General features: G+C 36.5%; 1 protein-coding gene and 1 pseudogene across 1 annotated transcript; both read right to left on the reverse strand.

The window, feature by feature from the left end:
- Positions 1-3,122: 3,122 nt before the first annotated feature.
- Positions 3,123-4,576, reverse strand: LOC146916089 (uncharacterized; annotated as a pseudogene).
- A 6,734-nt stretch (positions 4,577-11,310) lies between these two features.
- LOC146916090 (uncharacterized) lies at positions 11,311-12,600 on the reverse strand. Its single transcript, XM_085721541.1, has 3 exons — positions 12,268-12,600; positions 11,914-12,156; positions 11,311-11,832 (listed from the first exon to the last, which is right to left on the reverse strand). The coding sequence occupies exons 1-3, from the start codon at positions 12,598-12,600 to the stop codon at positions 11,311-11,313; spliced, it is 1,098 nt and encodes a 365-aa protein (XP_085577667.1).
- Between the last annotated feature and the right edge of the window lie 10,211 nt (positions 12,601-22,811).

The following is a 22,811-nucleotide window of genomic DNA, read 5'->3' on the forward strand; positions in this document are numbered from 1 at the left end:
TGATTAGTTACTTTGCAAAAAAAAAAGTCTAAGTATGATTAAAGTTCATTAAGGTTTTTTGTTTAAGAAAATAAAGGGAAAATTTAATGGGATTTTGATCCCAAGGTTTCTTTGGAAAATTATTTGAGTGAAGTTGTTCATATTTTTTGGGAAAGAGAATTTTCCTAAGTATCGTGATTCCTAAGCATACATCTAAAACATATATTCCCTAAGCATACATCTAAAGTATCCATGTGATGTGTGTGCATGTGTCGGTGCTTGTGTCTGTGTATATCATTAGAGTCCATTGTCCTTTACATAGGCCCTAGTTTACATTCTATGGTCTTGTAAGAAAAGTAAATGACATGAAAGTAAAATTACAAGTCCCTAATTTACATTCTAATATTGCAAGGAAACTTAAATTGCAAGAAAGATAAATGCTAGAAAATAAGAGATGAAATGCTAATGAGGCAAAGGATGGAAATGCATGCAAGGGTTAGTACCACAATATAGAAAAATATCAACAAAAATATAAGCAAGAAGAATATAGCAAGTAAACATATTGAAACTCAACATTTTTTTTTAGGCATTTTCATAGGACATTATGAAAAGATAGAAACATTGAAGAACAAAGCAAAGATGATAGAGGTAATCAAGAATCATGAGCATGTATGTTGGCACATTTTGCAAGCAAGAAAATGTCAAGGACAAAGGAGGATTAAAATGCAAAAAATGGGAATAATCATATACTTAAATAAACCATCATTAAAATTATGGAATATTGATCCAAAGGTCCTAATTCCATAACAAATTTTCCAAGTCATGATACAGGGATTAACAAGGATCAATAAAGCATAATTTTCGTAACAATTTATTTATGCATAATCATCATATTCATTTCTACATTTTCAATCAATCAATCAAAAACAAAAATTCAAGAAACCTTAACAAAAATATCTTTCCATATTTTTTGAGAGATAAAATGACAAGTAAAAGGATAAAAAAATATCACCAAACACATAGAAAAACTCATAGGATTTTTTTTTAAAATTTTTTTAACACAAGAACAAATACACAGGAGGTTCAAATAGCACAAGCAGGGGTACATATAGCAAGAAACCCAAGAAAAACAAAGAAACAGGCCCAAGCCCAAGGGAAAACGGATCCAAACCACCAGGGAGCTACAGGAGCCGTCAGATCGATCCAAATGGGTCAGACCTAGATCTGACGGTGAAGATTGAAAGAAAGGTGAACCAGGAGTGAACCAGACCGGTCCACTGGTTATATAAAGGTTTGAAACCGGTCTGGTTTCATTTCCTCTTCTCCTTTCTCTCTCTAAGTGTTTTAGAGAGAGAAGCTCTGCAACTTCTCTCTTCTTCTCCATTCATCTTCTCCGACGAACACAACGGCGGAGGTACGGTGGTCCGCAGGTGGCGCCACCGTACCTGAACGTTTTTTGAAAAAAATTACATCGTTGTGTTCGTCTTTGTCTCCTCTTTATGGTTCTGGAGCTAGTTTTGTGAAATTGTGATTAAAACGGAGTAGATCGGGGTTTAAACTTACGGTTTTTCAAGAACTTTTCAGTTTTGAATCTTTTTCACATATGTTTCCCAGAAACCACCGATCTACTTCGATCTATCTTCGTTGATGTTTTTAAAGAGAAACTGAGAAGGTTTACGTGTTTACCTGTGGTTTAATTTGGAGATTTGAAAGAGAAGACGAAAGAAACTTCTTGAATCCTTTTCTGATCTTCTGGTGAATGCTTCATTGTTGTTTCAAACCGAAAATAAATCGGTGTACACGTTCCTCTTCTTCTCTGGTTCAATTCAGATTCAATCCCTCTTTTTCTCAACTCGAAGTTCTCTTTGTGATCGTGATGAATTCGTCCCTGTGGTTGACGAATTCTCGCTTGAATTGCGAGGAGAATGGTTCGATGATGATGATTATGCAAAGAATCACTGAGAACTGAAGCGAATTGCTTCAATTTGTGATGAATTTTGGTTCTGGAAATTCTAGGGTTTCAAACTGTCCTTCATGTTCTTGTTGATTTTCTGGATTTGATCTCTGATTTTGGAGAGAGAATGTGGAATGATGTTTGTTGAGTTTGCGGTTAGAGAATGGTGTGATCCCGACACATGTGATGAGTTGGCCTGTATTTATAGGCCAACTGTGATTTTTGATCCAATGAGCTCTTGACACCTGTCTTGGACTAAAAGCTTCGGCTTTGGACTTAAAATGCCTTAAGGACCTTTCTGCAAAATAACAAACTAGAAGGACTATTCTGCAATTAAGTGAAAGGACTAAAAAATGAAAACTTGCAAAACTTGAGGACTGAAATGAAAAAGGACTAAAATAAAAATAAAATAAAATTTGGTTAAAATTTGGTAATTTGAAATTAACGTAAAGTGAAACAAAAAATAAAATCAACAAAAGGACTAAAATGAACCAACTACCAAATGAGGTACTTTAAAGTAACCTCTCTCTGTCAAAATTTTATGTGAAATGACCGAAATGCCCCTAGGGACTAAACTGACTCAAAATGACTCAAATGCAATTTTGAAATGGATTTTAACATGGAATTAAAGCAAGGATTTATACGAACTAATTGAAAAGACTCAGAGACAATTTCTAAGGACTAAAATGAGTTTTAACACAGGAAATGACTAAAATGCCCTTTTTCATGAATTTTTGCAAATAAAATGCAGAAAAGTATGCAATTGATCAGAGACAATTTCAAATGACTTGGAACGTAAGAAAACCCTTTTGGATGGCTTGAAATGCAAGAAAACACAGACAAATACACAGTTGAAAATATTTTCAAGACAAAGATAGTAAAGTATGGTAAAATATCAGGATAAAACATTAGCAAATTGGCAATCTCTCGAAAATCAAAGACACATATCAAAGATGAAAAAACATTTTGAGCAAGTATTTTTAGGTCCAAAATTAGGGTATAACACCAAGCCAAGGGATAGACTTACAAATATAAAGAAATACAAAACAAATCCCTTTCAAGCCAAGGGATAGACTTATAAATATAAAGAAATACAAAATAAATCCCTTTCTAACAACCAAGTCAAGGGATAGACTTACAAATACAAAATATAAGACAATAAACAAATCTAGAGAAAAATTTGGACACTCTATGGAGATGGATAAGAACATGTGCTGGCAAAGAAAGCACTTCGTTTCTTCTTTTGTCCCGAAACCATGTCAAGTGCGGCGTCCTTTTCTTCGATGATGGCTTCTAATCAGACAATCTCAAGGCGTCTATGTTCACTTTCCCAATGCTTTTGCTCTAACATACCCATCACTATCTCATAATCCTGTTCTTTCTTGCGGAGCATCCTTTCCAAGACGGCTTTCTCATAGTTGGACGCATGCAAATGCTCTTGGTACTCTTTCTTGGTCTCTGGGGGTAAAAGTCGTGGTATTTCTGGATCAGTCACAGACACGAACCTTGGTATGGTGTAGGGCATGCCGAAAGCCACAACCCTCTCAATCATCCACTGAGTGTAAGACTCGTGGGCGAACTTTTGTTTTTCCCCTAGCTGGATCTCATCGAACTTACGAACGGTATACCAAGCTTGCACACACTACATCCTCAAATCTGTATGACCCACCTCACTATTAAGGTAAAACTCGCTGGATAAAGAAATACCATCAGGATTCCTTCTCATAGGATATCCATACTGGAGCATAGCAAGAGTCAAATTATAAGTGATTCCTCCACATGTGCCAATGAGGGGCACATTCTCAAATGCTCCACAAGCACCGATGATCCCTTCAGTGTCAGCAGCAGGGTGGGCCCAAAGAATGTCGGCCGGGGTGAGGGGCATAAGCCTTTCAAACCAAGAAGTTGTCCCGATGTCGGTCTGGGAGAAGACAGTGTTGGGCAAGTGTGAAGCAAACCATTTGTATAACAGTGGTGCGCAGCAAACAATGGTTCCACCCTCTTGGCGCTGTCTATGGTGGATGGAGTGGTAAGTATCAGCAAGGAGGGTAGGGACTGGGTTATTACTGAGGAAGATCTTGATGGCATTGATGTCAACAAAGTTATCCATGTTGGGAAACAAGAAGAGGCCGTATATAAGTAAGGCGAGAACAGATTCAAATGCATCGGTCTTTTTGGCTTTGGCAAAGTCAGAAGCTTTTCTGTAGAGGAACTTAGCGGTTAGGCCGAGGAACTTGTTTTTGATGGTAAAGTGGGGTTGAACTAGGTCAGAAGGCTTTAAGTGGAGCGCTTTTGCAATAGTTGTCTCTTTAGGTGCGGGTTCAAGACCGTTGAAGGGTACTTCTTTTGACACCGGTAAACCAACCCAATAGGAATACTCCTCGAGTGTGGGGACCAACTGATAATCTGGGAAAGTAAAGAAATGATAAGCCGGATTATAGAATTGCACCAAAGTTTCCAAAATGCCATCGTCCACCCTCACCCTGATGAGATCGAGTAACCTCCCATAATGATCCCAGAATTTCTTAGGATTAGCAACTTGATTCCCTAGCTCCCTTAGTCTTGTCAAATCCGGTCTCTTGAAACTATACTTCTTAATGCTCCTTGTTTCGGGATTCATCTACAATGTTTACAAAAAAAACTTGTCTAAATCCTTCGATGAATGAAAAAATTTATGGATGAATGCATGAATGCATGATGCTAAGAACATTGAATACATGGGGGGTAAGTCCACAATGTTGGAGTTTAGGGGTCACAACGCCATTTGGTAAGGACTGTGGATTCAAATGTACCTGTATCACGGGTTCTACCAAGTTCCCAAATTACAACTACCCACATGGACTTATCGGTGCGTAGGACTGCTCCTAGACCAACAGTATTCATAAGGAAGTCTAGTTTGAGTGTAGTATCGCGTGACGACTAAAGTCAAGACCGCTCTTGGTGTAGCCAACGCACTACGTCCTAGAAAGGCCAAGATGGGTTAACGGTAATCTAAAGGTTCTCAACGCTTGATGGGTTTCAAGATGGGTTCTCACCCCTCACGCATCAAGATAAAAAATATTTACAAATAATAAAACACAAAAATAAAGGAAGAAAGGTGGGTTTAACCCGCGTAGGATCCCGAGTGAAGTCGCCATTTTTGTAGACCATTATTTTCAGGTGTCAAGCCATTAATTGGACTTGAACCTTCAATCATTTGGACTTCTCGATTTTATTCTTGGGAAGGGAAAAATGAGATTAAAACCCTTTTGGATCCGGGCGGTCGGTTACGATTGGGGAAGGTGTTAGGCACCCGCATAGTCCACGGTACTCCGTGGGAACCTCTTTCTAACTTTATCTTGTCCTAGGTTATTTTTATTTGAAATTTTGTTGCTTAAAATCTAAGTGAAAGAATGGAGGGAGAAGAAGTATGAGTTTTGGTTATTTTTTATTTGATCGATTTGGAAGGAATAAACCCTTGCCTACGTACCCTTAAAAGGGATCAAAACCGCCGTAGTTCATTCTGAACAATATTTTTGTGGGTTAGGTTGATTTTAATTATTTTTGAAAATGATTTTTAGAAGGGGATTGAGGGGCCTCAAGGCTCTAGAAATAAAATAGAAGTGAGGTTGTTTCATTTTATTTAAGAAATTTAGTCTAAGTTTAATTAAGATTCATTTAGGAATTTGATTAAGAAAATAAAAAGGGAAAACAACTTGGATTTGGATCCAAGGTTTATTAAGAAAATAATTTTACTTTTGCTTATTTGATTCTTTTGAGATAAAAATGATTTTCTAACTAACGGAAAGCTAGCGTAATAACGTGAAAAATAAAGCGAGAAGCGATAAATAAAGTGATAGTGTCGGTGCTTGTGTCGGCGTGTGCATTTACAACGCTATTACATACCATTCCTAGATACACACTAAGAGAAATGCAAAGCCCAAAATAAATTACATCACTTCCCTAATTATACACACTAAATATCATAGGGCTTTGCAATAGGAAAAGAAATGCATGGATATGCACTAAAATTAAAGCAATCATGATATAATAAGATGAAGAGAAATCTAAAAGCATCATATACTAAAATGAAATGCAATGATGTTAAGAAAATTTTAGCAAGGCATAAAATAAAGCAAGATTCACATGTAAAAAATATTGTTATTGTTTAGGTTTTCTGGAAATTGTTCATGAATCTGGGAAAATGTTCATGGTTTTTTTTTGTTGAAATTTTGTTGGTTTGATTCGGAAATAGATGAGAGAGAGAAACGAAAAGTGTTTTTGGGATTTGATTGGAGACTGCAAGCTTTTTTCTGAAGCGTGAACAGTCCCTTCAGTCAGTGTCATAAATGCACTATTTATACTGATAGAAATTAGGGTTTGGAGACTTTGGACCAATGGACTTGTGACACCTGGACTGTCTTGGAGAGAAAGTTAAAAACTTTGGATGCTTCTTGAACCTGTAGCATGAGGACACATGGACAAATAGATGGACCCAAGGACATGGACTAAAGACTAACAAAGAAATAATAAAAAAGTAAAAATGAAATAGGAGTCAGTTGAAACTCACGTGAGTTATAAAGATGAAAATAACAAAATTCATAATAATAATAATAATAATAATAATAATAATAATAATAATAATAATAATAATAATAATAATAATAATAATAATAATAATAATAATAATAATAATACTAATAATAATAATAGTAGTAATAAAAATAATAATAAAAATAATAATAATGGTAATAATAAAAAAAAAAATGTCCCTTTCGGTAAATGAGGTATTTTAAAATACCTCTCTGCCAAAATTTTGACTGAAACGGTTAAAATAATGCGGTGTTTGTAAATGCGAACAAAACTCTTTTAAGGCGACTTGAATATACGGACAAAGAGGAAATTTTAAATTAAAGCTTTTAAAGGAAATTAAAATAAAAACAAGACATTAAATATTAAAAAGAGCGTGTAAGATATTTTAAAATGCCAACAAACAAAAGAAAGGATTTAAATTACACAATGCTTGGACAAAAATGAATTCCACTTCAAACTGTAAAATAGAAAGCCTCAAAAATTTTAGAAGACGACTAAAATACTTTAAATAGTTAAAGCGAAAAAAAAAGTTTGAGATGTTTTAAAAATACGACTAAAAAGAGAAATAACTAGTCCAAAATTGGGGTATGACATAACCCAACAACTACCTTTGCATCTTCATCAGCTTCCTCTTTATCAGATCCAGATTCACTTCCTAAATCATCACAGGTTACCATTAAACTCTGCTTAATCTGCTTCTTGTATTTGCTTGGTTTAAAAGTTGATTTCTTTGACTTGTCCTTTGACTTCTCCTTCTGAAGATCAGGGCATTCAGCAATGAAGTGTCCAGGCTTCTTACAGTTGAAGCATCCCTTCTGATCTTCTTTCCTTGAGCTTCTGGAGTTACTCCTTCTGTTTAGAAACTTCCTGTTCTTCCTGACCAGATATTGAAGTCTGTTGGAGATCATAGCCATCTCAGCAGCAGCTGGTTCAGAATCTGAACACTATTGTTCTTCTTCTTCAGATTCAACCACTTTGAGAGCTTTTGATGACTTGCCTTTGGATGGAAGAGCTATTGATTTACTCTTCTTAGTAGACTCATGTTCATTAAGACTTAACTCATGAACTTTAAGAGAACTAACAAGATCTTCGACACTTAAAGTGTTTAAATCTTTAGCTTCCTCAATGGCAGTCACCTTTGGTCTCCATCTGGCAGGCAAGCTTCTGAGTATCTTACTCACATGGTCAGAAGCAACATAACTCTTCTTTAGAATCTGTAGCCCAGAGACTAAGGTTTGAAACCTTGAGTACATCTCCTCAATAGTTTCATCATCCTTCATCTTGAATAACTCATACTGATGTACAAGCATGAGAGCCTTTGCTTCTTTGACCTTCTTGCTGCCTTCATAGTTTGAACAGAGAGAAGAAAACATAGCTTTAGCAGTGGATTTGTCACTCATCTTCATATACTCTGCTTTAGGAATAGCAGTGACAAGAGCTCCTCTGATAATATGATGCTTCTTGTAGAGTTTCTTCAACTCAGGAGTATGTTTCTTTCTATCCACAGCAGCTCCTTCTTCATCAAGAACCAAGTCACCAACTCCTTCTTCTAGAATATCCCATAGTTCTTCGTCTAAGCTCATGATATAACTATAGAAGTTGGTTTTCCGCCAAGAAAATTATTCAGCATCTCCATTGAACTCTGGAACCTTTCTAACACTGGATTTCTTACTATCACTATAATCATGTGAGACATTAGTGTAGCTAGTTTGACCAGGAATAGGTGCAGGAATAGGACCAGACATGTTTTTATCAGATCTTTTACTGTTGCACGGTTAAGTGTTAAACAACAGACCAAGGCTCTAGATACCAATTGAAGGTGAGAAAAACACAAGAAGGGGGGTTGAATTGTGTTTTTGAAAATTCTTCGTTTCTCCTAAAAACTGAACACACTGGTCAGAAACTAAGTGATACAGCTTCTGAAGTGATAATCAGAATCTGAACGCAGCGGAATAAAACATAGAGAGAGAAGAAGAAAGACACAAAGCAATTATACTGGTTCCTTCCATAATCCGAAAGTAGTCCAGTCCCCCTTGCACTTCCAAGGAGATTTCACTAGAATGTAATATCTGATTACAATTGCTCAAGCACACCTGCAAGAGACTTCCTTTGCTCAAGCACAACTGCAAGAGACTTCCTATGCTCAAGAACACAATTAAGAGACTTCCCTGCTCAAGCACAACTGCAAGAGACTTCTAACTAAACAAAATTACATAGAAAATTATTTAAGGTTGAACACTTGATATACAATCAGAGGTGCTCACAATACAAATCAGATACAGACTCTAAGACTTAAGAATTTCTAAGATATGACTTTGAGACACAGAAATTCTAAGTGAATGCAGAACAATTTCAGCAGAGGTTTGGAACTTGTAAAAATGTTGAGAGTCTTTCGTTCAGCATTACCAAATCTCTAAGTCTTCACTCCTTTATATAGAGGTGTGAAAGAGAAGTTGTGAAATTGCCAGCACATCAAAGAGCCGTTGTTGAAGCTTGATCTTTCACCAATGATCTTTTGCCTGATTTGGTTGTTGTCCTATGAAGAACCAATTTGAAATCCATTCCCATTGGAAGGAACATTTTTGAAGGCATAGTTGTTATTCTGGAGTTGTTTTCTTGTCCTGTAGCGTAGACACAAAACAAAGTAGTGGAGAAGGTGGTTGTACAGTTTGTACATAGTACAATGTCAATGCTTTTTGAAGATAAGCTTCCAATGCCTTCAAATCTTCACCAAAATGACCGTTGCAATCATCCACTAGTCTTCTGCAGTGTTTTCGAATCCAATAGACAGCTTTTAAAGTGTTGATCTTTGAAACTTCAGCTTGTGGTGATAATCAGCTTTTGATGAGCTTCAGCTTCTGATGAAGTCGCTTCTGAACTCTCCGCTTCTGATGACTTTTCCGCTTCTGATGACCTTTAGCTTCTAATGACCTTCAGCTTCTGATGACGTCATCATTCTTCAGGCGCACTTTTGTCTTCAGATGCTCTTTAATATTCAGATGCACTTCTTTTCAGATGCTTTAAAGCTTCCTTTTCTTGATTCCTTAGCTCTCTTTTTGTTCTTCAGAACCTTTTCATGATGTAAACTTTTAACTATGGTCCTGTACACTTGAACAAATATTAGCTAGTCCAATTTACAATTTTTAATACCTTGTTATCATCAAAACTCTTTAAGGTTCATTGTTAAACACATTTTGTTCCAACACATTCATATTCATATAAAGTTGGGGGCTTGATGCCCTGGAGCCTTTGCTCAATACGATGAGGGCTTGATGCCCTTGATGCCCTGGAGCCTTTGCTCAATTAAGTTGAGGGCTTGATGCCCTGAGAGCCTACGCTCTATACGTTGGGGGCTTGATGCCCTGATTGGTACATCATGCATAATACGTTGTCAAGTTGATGTAGTTGTTGTTGCATTGTCGTTGATGTTGAGTTGTCGGTGTTGTTGTCATGTTGTCAAGTTAATGTAGTTGTTGCTGCATTGTCGTTGATGTTGAGTTGTCGATGTTGTTGTCCTGTTGTCAAGTTGTTAATATAATTAATAAGTTGATATTGAGGAATTATGTGAAGCATCAGTGTTGTTTAATTGTTGTTGATGTTGAATATTTGCATATATGTTAATTGATGATGATATTGTTGGTGAATGCTTATATGCTAAATCATGAAGATGAATTATGTTATTGAATCATTATATGAAAATGATGTTGATTGTTGGTGTTGAGTTTATACATGCTAATTTGGATGTGATTATATATAGCAGTTGATTATAACCGTTGATAATGATGATTTTGTTGCATCTTGAGGTGACGACCTTGGAGGAATATTTCGTGAAATTGTTGAATGTTATAATTACGTGGATTGGTGTATAAGTACATTGGTGAATCTTGTCGATGATTGTGAATGATTGAATTATATTTTAATTGCATGTCTTACTTGCTCGTGCTTATACAATTGGTGATTCTATTAGATGATAATTATTTAGGTGATAATGATGAGGTGAGAATTGTATATGTATATGTATGTATGTATGTATGTATGTATGTATGTATGTATGTATGTATGTATATGTATATATATATATATATATATATATATATATGATGTGGTGATTCCTTTGATAATGATGATTGCTTGCGTATGACTTTGAAATGATGAATTATACTTGTTGAGTTAAGTATGTTAAATGAAGAATAAGGTGAGTAATCCTTTCATTGATTTATGTTGATGACTTGATTAGAGATTGAATATGTTTGATATGCTATGCTAGTAATGTGATAACTTGAGATGTATGGAATGAGGGATAATAATCATGTGATGATAGTATTCTAGGAGGGATGATTATGTATATGTGTTATGCATGAAATCTTTGAATGCTTATGTTTGTTTTATGTTGATTATGATTGATGTGAAGCTTACCCCCAGTGGTTTTGACCGCCTACCTGTTTGTATGAATGGGTAGACGGAGTGCAGGACTAGTTGTTTTTGATAAGTGCTTGGATAGCGGGAGCTAATCTCCGTTATCGTTTCTTGGCGTCTTAGATTAAGCTCTGATTAGGTGTCGGTATTATGTTTCATTGAACTTATGTTGTTATGGAGATTTTGCCCATTTGTCAGGTTTTAGAGATTTAATTTATGGTTGTATGTTGAACTTATGACATGTATATTTTTGGAGACATGAATTATATCGCTGCAACTGTCGAGAATATTTTTATAAATGCATGTTGAGTGAATTATTGTTGTAGCGTCTATTTCTGGAATAATTTTTTTTTATTCGCGTGTTTTATCGCTTTAATAGAAGTAGGGCGTTACAGCTGCCATTTCATTTGAGCCCGAATAAATTGCCTGCGAAAGTCTCTAACACAACATGCAAAAGTTGTAACATGGTTACGGTCATGGAACGCGGCATCCACATTGCACTTCAACCACGTCTCGCTCGGTTTCTCCGAAACTGAGTTGTTGCCTTGCACTCTGTTATGCCCGTGTTGTACAACCGGTAGTGAGGGCTGTTTATGATCCTCTTGCCATTGCTGCCATGCATCTAGTGCCATCCTCCCAATGCCCGTTGATGTCTGATGAGAGTCATTCCAAATTACATCATTACGTGCAGCCAAAATTTGCCAAAGAAGTAAAGCCACCCGACCAGCAATGTCTCGGCTTTCTGAGCGACATATATGAAAAACAAAATCTGCCAAACTGCTTATAGTGCTAACTCGCGATTGCCGCACAGTCGAAAGTCCTACCCAATACCAACTCTCACGTGCCACCGTACAACCCACAAAAGCATGCCAATCATCCTCAACAGTCGTATCACACCAGGGACAGATCACCTAACATTGTACATGTCGTGATTGTAATCGGAGACGCATTGGAACACATCCCATGCAATTCCTCCATAACAAATTACGAGCTTCATGAGGGGAATTCATCATCCAAATTCTTTGCCACTCTCCTTCAACATGGAATCGATCAGTATGTAGCAACTCCATCATAACTAGTTTATAACCAGTCTTGACAGTATACCTCCTGTTACGTTCCATCATCCACAATATTCTATCATTCTGAACTTCCGCAAACAGTGGTGTATCGAGAATAGCTTGCACCATATCATCTGGGAATAAAGATTCATTCTTATCGACATCCCAAACTCGATCCTCTTTGGGTATCAAATCAGACACACTCAAGCTATACACACCTTGGCTTTGTGGGGATTGAATCCAGCTACCTTGAACACCTCAAATCCATGGATCATTCATCACGCTGACCTGCTGCCCATTTCCAACTGTCCACCTACGTCCATGTAGAAGTATCTGATGTGAATTCCAAATACTCTGCCAAGCAAAGCTCGGGTTATTACCTAGTTTAGCACCCAAAAATGAAGAACGCGGAAAATACCTCGATTTAAAAACTCTAGCAACTAGAGATTCAGGTTTAGACAGAAAGCTCCATCCTTGCTTAGCTACCATAGCGATATTAAAAGCTTTGAAATTCCTAAACCCCATTCCACCAAACACTTTGGGGCATGCCATACATTCCCATGCCATCCATTTAATACCTTGGTTGTTACTCCTTCCTCCCCACCAAAACGCATTGACCATCTTCTCAATATCATCTATAATTGAACTCGGCAGAAGTTAAATACTCAATATGTATGAAGGAATGGATTGTAACACAGACTTGATCATAACCTCCTTACCCGCCTTTGATAATGCTCGTCCCCTCCATGCATTTATTCATTTCCAGATACGATCCTTGATAAAATAAAAAACGGACTGCTTATCTCTACCAATCATCGAAGGTAATCCTAAATACTTTCCAGTACCCATCACATGTCGGACACCAATAATGCGTGACAAATCCTCTTATGCCGGCCCACTCATATTACGACGAAAGAACACCTCAGATTTTGATAAGTTAATTTCTTGTCCAGATGCTGCCTCATAAGTTTTAAGAATAGTGAGTAAACGTTGTGCTTCCACCACATTGGCCCTGCAAAACAAGAAACAATCATCTGCAAACAACAGATGGGACACCACTGGTGCACCGCGACATACTTGTACCCCATGAATATCACCTCTATTAACTGCCTTATGTATTAGAGTTGAGAGGCCCTCGACCACCAATATGAATAAATATGGTGATAATGGGTCACCCTAGCGCAACCCTCGGTCGGGTACAATAGACCCACCCTGTCAAAGTTCCTAAGCACCGAATACGTAACATAACTAACATACATCATCATCCACTGGATCCATTTCTCACCGAACCCCATTCGCATAAGCATGCCACGAAGAAACCCCCAATCCACCTATCATAAGCCTTACTAATATCAATCTTGAGAGCCAATTCCCCCTGCCATCCTTTCGTCTTCCTCTTCATTGAGTGGATTATCTCGGTAGCTATTAATGCGTTATCCAGTATGGAACGACCCTCGACAAATGCTGACTGCTCCTCTGACACACATTTATCCAAACAACGTTTCAGTCGATTAGCGAGCAACTTCGACACCATCTTATACAAAACATTACAAAGAGATATATGCCTAAGATCCTTCATATTATCCGGGTCTTCGCACTTCGGGATCAAATAAATATTTGTTTCTGTAAGGTTTGTAGGAAAGTAACCGCGATCCAACCAAGAAACCACTGCCTGAAAAATATCATCACCACACACTTGCCAGAATCTCTGATAAAATGACGGGTTAAAATCATATGGACCTGTGGACTTGTCTGGTTGCATCTGAAAAAGGGCTTGACGCAATTCTTCCTTTGTAATAGGTGCTGTAAGCATTGCATTACCATCCATCGAAACACACTGACTCATCAAATCTAGCTCCGGTTCGTGGACTCCCGCATTGGCAGAAAATAATTGCTCAAAATAACTTTGTGCCACATTACACATATCCTCTTGCAACGTAGTCGTCCTCCCATCATCCGTATGAAGCTTACTAACCTTCTTCACTTTGCCACGAGTTATCGCTTATGTATAAAAGAACTTAGTATTGATGTCCCCTTCCTTCAACCAGTGCATTTTCCCTCTTTTCTTCCAAAATGCCTCCTCCTGTACAAGTAGTCGAGCATGTTTCTCACGGGTTACGACATATTGTGTACGCATCATACCATTCGGCTGGGCACGGAGATCCTCTAAAATAAGAACACATTGGTCAATTTCTTCCTTAAACCGAATTCTCTTCCTACTACCCCAACTTTGCAACTTCGTAGAACAATTCACAACTCTATCACCGAGCTCCAACCCCCTAGTACAAACCCATCCATCCACCACCACCTCCTCAATATCGTCCTCTAAGAGCCAACAATTTTCAAATTTAAAAGAATAATTATACCTCTGACGAACCAAAGGGATAGTATCAAGCAGTATTGGAGTGTGATCTGAGTGAGAAGTAAGCAAGTTTGTAAGTTTGACTTCTGGAAAACGTTGCAACCATTCAGAGTTTCACATAGCCATATCTAATCTTTCTTCCAGCACTCGATTGGTACCCGGACTTTTGATCCACATAAATGGGTGACCATGCATTTTAATATCGGATAAGGCACAATCATCAACCGCTTCACAAAAACCCATACACAACCAATTAGGATGAGGATGAATACAGCTTTGTCTTGTTGAGACAACAAGTCATTAAAGTCCCCAATGATACACCACAGAAGAGATGACATATCCCGCAGCTCCCGAAGTAAATCCCAAGCATCACGATGACGAGCACGTTCAGGAAAGCCATAATAACAAGTTAATCTCCAATCACCAGCTTCTCTATCCTCCACAATCAAATTAATGAAATTTCGAGAGTAATTTAACACACGACAATTAGTACCATTTTTCCAAAACACTGCCAGCCCACCACTCCTTCCTTCGACATTAACTGCTAAGCATGAATCATATCCCAACATGACCCGAATACTTTCCATGATTCGAGTATTAGCCAATGTTTCAGATAAGAAAAGAATGTCTGGTTTATGTCCCCGGGCCAGGTTTCGAAGATTTGGAACTGCACTCGGGCTGCCCAATCCTCGGTAGTTCCAACTCAAAATAATCATTGGTCCCGGAAGTCCTGGCTGCCAGTACATGCCGATAAAAAATGCTGGTTTGCCTGATTTGTGGAATCCTCAACATGTTGTTTGTCCTCTTGCATACGCTTTCTCTGAAACTAATACTCCATATCTACATTATTTTCCTTCTCACTAGTACATGTATTGTACACTTGGTTTTGGTTATCAATATCCGAGGTACTAGCTAAACATGATGTATCCGACCTTATATCTTTAGTAAAAGTCAGTAAAGGAGCATTTGCATGCCTTAACTCATTCACACCATTACCGGCCCCACCTGAGACATGCGTGGAACCAGTCTGCTTGCCCACCAGTACCTGGCACATGGGCACCCTCTCCACAAAAGTTGGATATGCCTGCTGTCTACTGGACTCGGATTGTCCATTTGTTTCAGCTATATTCCCTCCCTCCTTCTCCACATCAGCCTTAGGAACCCCATCCTCCCCCAACCACTGTGATGACGCCCTCCCTCCCGGCTTCCATGAATCTGCCCTAATAGCGTTTAACCACCGTTTAGGAATCGCAACATCTGGCTGAGAGAACCTAACCTCACACTTGTTCTCGCTATGCCCTAGCACCCCACACACAAAACAGAAGATTCCTAACTTCTCATACTTGAAATTCACCACACACCATTCTCCCCTGTTCGCCTTGATCTTCTTCCCTATCTTCAATGGTTGTCGGATATCAAACCTCACCTTCAACCTCATATACTCACGCCAGAAGCTAGAATTGTTATTTCCATCATACTCTAAAAACTCTCCAATATAGTTTGCTAACCCCATTTCGACTTTCTCCTTCATCATACCAATTGGCAAATTCTAAACCCTAACCCAGGGTTCATATAGTTCAATTGTATATCCTTCAATGGCACCCCTAGTCGCAGCTTTTCCAGAACCAAAGAATGATTGTCATATGTCCACGGACTTCCCTTCAGTACCTCCTCCATATCCAGTTTATGAAAAAATTGAAACAAGAAAAGCCCTGGTTGCGCTTCCATCACCGCCACCCTTTACCGGTCGCCACACCTCAGACATCCGTATCTTCATCTCCTTAAGTCGAACAGGACGGTTGACAAGAAAATGTCCAACCAAACATAGGCGGGGGTCATGTTCAGAACTCTCTTCCTTCTCAATGTCGAAACTAAGTCCCTCATCATCAGTCAATGATAAGTCTTCAAAATTCACCTCTGTCATCGTAACCGCAAGTGCCTAAGTATTTTTAATTAGTATTTTTAATCTTTCAAAAAAATAGTATTTTTTTAATATCTCTATTTAAACACCGCAACTGCCTAAGTTTTATTAATATATTAATAAAGTATTTGTTGTTGTATGGACTATATATTAATAAAAATATATATGGGTCTATGTTTTGTTTTACAGGAATATATCAGTATATTCTTATTTATGAAATCTAATGAGAACTATATATATTGATAAAATATATATTAGTGTATGGACTATATATTAACAAAAATATATCTCACAGTATTTTTTTTTACGGGAATATGTTAGTGTATAGACTATATACTAACAATATTATATAATACATAAATTATGATTTTTCACGGGATGCTTATTAGTATTTTTCACACTAAAACATATTAGTAAATAAAAACTATGATTATTTGTTTTATTAGCTTTTTTAATATCGTCAATACTAAAATTTAATATATATTTCTTCATTTAAAATTTGTTATTTTACAATTTTTCACCATGAACAAAAAAAAATTATTATGCCAAGTGCAGCCGAGACGCGACACGCGGTAGAGCCGCGGCCATACAGCGCGGCGAAACCGCGCTACCCGTGCTGTAGCACGGGTATCTCGACTAGTTGTGCATAATTTCAACAAACAAACTTTCGGTGCATATGCTTTGAAATTATTTCGGTGCACAATTTCAAGACAAAAGTGGCTTTACTCACATTCAGTGGGTCTCACTTTCTTGTTTCACATAATTGTCGCACTATTATTAATATCAATCAAATTTACGATTTCAATGAACGGTCATAATTGCCTAAGCTAATTTTGTTATTGAATAATTTGAATTGTTTGATTAAATTTGCAGTTAATCAAGTTAAGGCACAATGGATGGGTGACCACAAACAAAAATATGGTTGAATATCTAATCTAATCTAATCTAACTTAATATAAATCCTGTGCAGTCTGACAAATAGATTTACAACCCTAATCCCGCTTTTTTGAATTGATCACATTCTTAAACAGGTTAATTAATGACCATGATAAAAATCTGGCAAGTGTACCAAAAATATATCGAAGTAATAAAATTTATAAGTTCGTATCCACATGGACTGTTTCAATTTCTACTCGGCAAAAGCGTTAAAATAAAGGATGTATTAAATTTATAGGGATGCCCTAGGGAGTTGGATTAAGTGCTAAAAATAATAAATTGCAAGTAAATAAACTGGTTGGAAGATTATATGGAAAACAGATGATTAAGCTTTCGAATCCTCTATTGGTCTCTGTGGTAGCTAAATTCTCCAAGTTCTCAATGTAAATTCAATCTTTACGAAAAATTAACTAAGTGGTTTTGATCAATCTCTTGACTCAAAACCCCTTCCTAAGTTATAACCCTTAAACAGATTGAATAACCGCGGAAGCGATGTTGGAACGTTAATTTATATGTCATAACCCTCAATTTCCTATCTCTAGGTTCCTAGTGTTGAGTTAAACAGAATTACTATTTCAGGATTAAAAGCTAGGGCTAGTAGTCATTCAATTCCTAAGATCAATTTACGTGATTGCAAGAAGCTAGGTTAATAGTCATACAAACAATCATATGAAAAGCAATGAACATAAATAATTCTGAATAAAGACTGAATTATATTGATAAAAATAGAGTCAAAAGCTACGTGGGTTCACAGATACAACAAATTCATCTTGGCTTAATCAAACGAAATTAGTTAGACATGGTAAAAGGAATAAACAACATAGTAAAAAAATAAACCGATAGAGTTCCGTCGTTGCCGGCTTTGATCCTCAATCTCTTTTCAAACGCTACTGATAATGTTTTCCATATTCATGCTCATGCCTTTTTGTGATATGCGACTTCCTGCCTGTATCCTATTTCCTCCAAAGGGTCTCGTAATGCGTGCGGCATGGTTCCAAAAGGTCAGAATCGTGATCCCTCTGTGCCGTCACGTGAATTGTGCTCTCCCTCCTGCCAAAACGTGAATAATGCTTCTCCTTTTATATTTTTCCAAGTGACCTAGTTCCTGATTGTTTCTTTCTCCACAAGCGTGTCATGCTTCAAGCCCAAACTTTAATATAAATATAAAAATCATTGCTTTTGGCACTTCTTGTTTTGCTCTTGTATGATCACATAGCCAATAATCATGATAATAATCCATTAATTTCAATCTTTTCCTTGCTTGACTTAATAGAACAATAAAACAATGTTTTATTCAAATTGACTCTAAATTAAATACTAAACTGATAATAATAGACTAAAAATTTAGTTAAAAAGACTCTAAAAATGTGATATGACGGACTGTCATCAGACCACATGGATAAAAAAAAAGTGCACTGCTCAAGAATACCTAGCCAATTAGGTTTAGAGTTAAGCACAGTAAAATAGACCAATAAGAGATGATGGTGCACATGATAAGTAATGGGTATCATCTCTCATAACAGAACCCATCTTCTTCCTCTTTTCCCTTAACAAAATCAAACTCCCCCCCCTCTCTCTCTCTCTCTCTCTCTCTCTCTCTCTCTCTCTCTCTCCATTACTTGATCCTTTCGGCCAAGCTATGACCAGGTTTGTTTCTCTCTTTGGTATGCAGGTTTTCCTCTCTATCACCCCCACTGCTCTCATCTACTTCTTCCATTGATCTCAAGTATCTCAATTCCTATACTATTTCCTTTAATTGAATCACTTTATTTTCGTGATCGCACACTACACTACATGGCTCAAATTTCGTTTTTTATTCTGTTTTTAGGGTTTTTGAAGGGATAAACATGATATTTTGATAGTATAGGAAAAAATTGATTTTGAGTTTGATTTTATATTTCCACTGACCTTTTCCTCCTTTATTCTTTTCTTCTCATATCTACAATCATTCTTTTTTCTATTGCCCAAATCTTCATTTATGATAAGTACAAACTTAATTCCTATTGGTATATGAAACAAGATTAAAGAATTTTCGAAGATACAGGTAATCCCATCACCTTCTCCAGGGTTATTTTATTTTTGATTTTGTGTTATGTATATTGCTTTTATCTCATTTCTGTTTATTTTTTATTTTTTGAACATTGAAATTAAAATTAATCTTACTTTTATTGTGTATGCAGAAATATGTGGTTAAAGTGAACATATGGGATGGATGCAAACATAAAGTCAAGCAAATCCTGCAGAAAATCGACAGTATGCACCTGTTAATATGATTTATTTACATACTCTAAATTAAAAATGCATATTATGTTTTCAATTGTTATTATCCAAAGTTAAACAAAACTAAACTGGAATATGGATTGGTTTCTTATATGGTAGGCTTTTTGAATCAGTTTTTTCACTTACTTTTGCCTTCTCCATCTGTTTGATATAATGCTTTTATGAACTTTCACCTATAATTTGGCTTATATTGTGCTTTGTGTTTTGGCTGCATTGATTGCTCAAATTTCGAGTTCATATAAGAGGATAATGTTTGTTTGTAGAATTAAGACTTCGAGATCGTGGGGAGTTAATACATTTGAAAATGTTGAAGATTGTGATGATGATGAAACACAACTTAGTGATAGTAATCACATTCTTTTCTTCCATGTGATTAGAGCTTCTTCAAATTCTTAAGTGAGGATAACAATTAATTGTTTAGTACTAATTATTGTTTGTTCTTTATTATATGTGCATCTATATATTTTTTCTACATTTTTGCTTACTTTCCAATTAAATAGTTTCCTTTATAAAAACATGTTTGCTATTTTGATGTGTTGGTTTCTTTTTTTCCACTAAAATATTTTTCAATAAAGAAAAATGTTAATTGTCTCTAGCCACCAATTGAAACTCCTTTCCTATATCATGGTTGGAATAATTCATTTTCTATTGGAAATGAGTGAAAGTATCGTATGATGTTTTATGTTTTTGTTTGATATGCTTTGATAGTTCTATTTTTGTTTCTATTGCATGGTGAAGAGATTAGTGATGATACATCTTAGTTATAGAGATAATTTGCTCCCCAAGTTATCTAGTTGTCGCTTTGTAATAGAATGTATGATAAAATGCAGCTAGTATATGACAGTTATAGTAGTCTTTCAGTTGCCTGTATAAGTTGTAATCATACTTCATTTCCAAGTAATGAGAATTATTTCATTCATTTGTTTCATTCATAATATGGTATCAGAAGTTTTTCTCTCCTCTCTGAGGAGTTAGTTACGATCCGGTGTAACCGTTTTCCGCCATTGTTGCTTCTTCTTCAAGCTTCGTTTTGAAGTTTTCTTCTCCCTTTTTCTTGTTGAAGATTCCTTATCTTCTTCTTCTTCCTTGTTTCTACTTCGAATTTTGTCTTTCTCTGCTCAATTCGTTCGCTTTTATTCTTCGCTTTTCTCTCCTTTTTCATACTCTGTTTTTCATGGCTCGTGGAAATTCTGTGCCTTCTAACTCTGATTCAGATTCTCCATGGACCTAGTTCTTTGGTTATCACTCCCAAACTCAACGGTTCCAATTATCTTGCATGGCATTGTTCCATGCAACGAGCTTTGGGCGCGAAGAACAAACTTGTTTTAATTGATGGTTCTATCTCAGTTCTTGACATTGATGATCTCAATCGTCATGCTTGGTAACGTTGCAACCATTTGATTCACTTTTGGATTGTGAATTCTATTACTGAATCCATAGCTAAAACTATTGTCTTTCATGACACTGCTTTGTCTGCTTGGGATGATTTGAAAGAAAGATTCTCAAAGGTTGATCGTGGTCCTATTCTTTCTTTGAAATCCACCATCAACAATCTCAAGCATGGTACTAGATCTGTTCTTGATTACTTCATTGAGCTTCATAATCTATGGGATGAATTGAATTCACACAGACCAATTCCAAATTGCACTTGCGTTCATACTTGTAGATGTGATTCTATACGCCTTGCTAAATACTACAGAACTGAAGATCAAATTCTTCAGTTTTTTACTGGTTTGAATGATACTTTTTCTATTGTGAAGACTCAAATTCTCCTTATGGATCCTTTACTCATTGGTAGTTCAGGAAGAAAGCCAAAATGTTGTGTTTTCTACTCCTACTGTTATTGATGAATCCAACATTTCTGTTAATGCTTTTGATGCAAGGAAATTTAATCCTTATGGTAAAGGTGCCTCTGGATCTTCAACTAGTAAGGGTAAAGATAGGTTTTGCACCTTTTGCAATAGATATAATCACACTATAGAATTTTGTTATCAGAAACATGGTCACCCCAACTTCAACAAGGGTAATTCATCTGCCAATAATGCTAGTGCTGAGGTTTCTGATTCAAACAACTCTATTGGCCCCAATGATGTGGTAGAACCAGATTCTAAGTTCAGCTTGACTCAAGAGAAGTATGATCATCTTGTGTCTTTGCTTCAACAGGCTAATTTGCTTTCCTCGGTTCCTTCCCCTACTGGTCCTGTTTCCAATCACATTCATACTTCCAATCCTTCTGCTTCTGATTCTCATCAATCAGGTATATTCAGTGTTGTCTCTTGTGCTATTAATTCTTCTCCTCATCATTGGATTTTAGATTCAGGTGCCAATGATCATATATGCTCATCATTGCTTTGTTTTACTTCATTCTATAAAATCAAACCTACAAATGTTAACTTGCCTAACAAGTCTTCTGTTTTGGTCCAATATGTTGGCAATGTCTTTCTTTCTCCTTTCCTATATCTTACCAATGTTTTATATTGTCCAACTTTCAGTTTTAATCTCATTTCAATGTCCAAAATGTGCAAATCTTTATCTTGTTTTCTCAATTTTTCCACTGATAGTTGTCTCATTCAGGATCTGAGTACCAAGAGGATGATTGGTTTGAGTGAGAATCTCAATGGCCTATACAGATTGGTGGTGTCTGCTGATTCCTTCAAATCCTCTCCTCTTAGTTTCAATAAAAATTTGTCTGTTTCTTGTAATAATGTTTCTCAATCTCATTTCAGTGTAATTCCTGCTTCAGCTTTATGACATTATAGATTAGGACATCTCTCCCACCATAAATTATCTCATATGCAATCTTTGTACCCTTCTATTTCTTGCAATAATAAAGATGTCTATGACATATGTCATTTGGCAAAACAAAGAAAACTGCCTTTTACTCCCAGTCTTTCTATTTCTTCTGCTAAATTAGAACTGCTTCACTTTGATATTTGGGGTCCTTTAGCTTTTCCTTCTATTCATAATCATAAATATTTTCTCACTATTGTAGATGATTTCAGTAGATTTGTTTGGATTATTCTTCTTAAGAATAACTCTGAGGTCTCCACTCATGTTAAGAATTTCATTAACATGATTCATACTCAATATAACATTACTCCTAAAACTATCAGATCAGACAATGGTCCTGAATTCCTCCCCTCTGAATTTTATGCCTCTAAAGGCATCATTTGATGGAACAAAATGTGTTTAACAATAAACCTTTGAGAGTTTTGATGATAACAAGGTATTAAAAATTGACAATTGGACTAACTAATATTTGTTCAAGTGTACATGACCATAGTTAAAAATTTACATCATATAAAGGTTCTGAAGAACAATAGAGAGCTAAGG

Source organism: Medicago sativa, chromosome 6 (genome assembly GCF_051527215.1).
Source record: "Medicago sativa cultivar Bolivia chromosome 6, Bolivia_mono, whole genome shotgun sequence".
Lineage (NCBI taxonomy): Eukaryota > Viridiplantae > Streptophyta > Magnoliopsida > Fabales > Fabaceae > Medicago > Medicago sativa.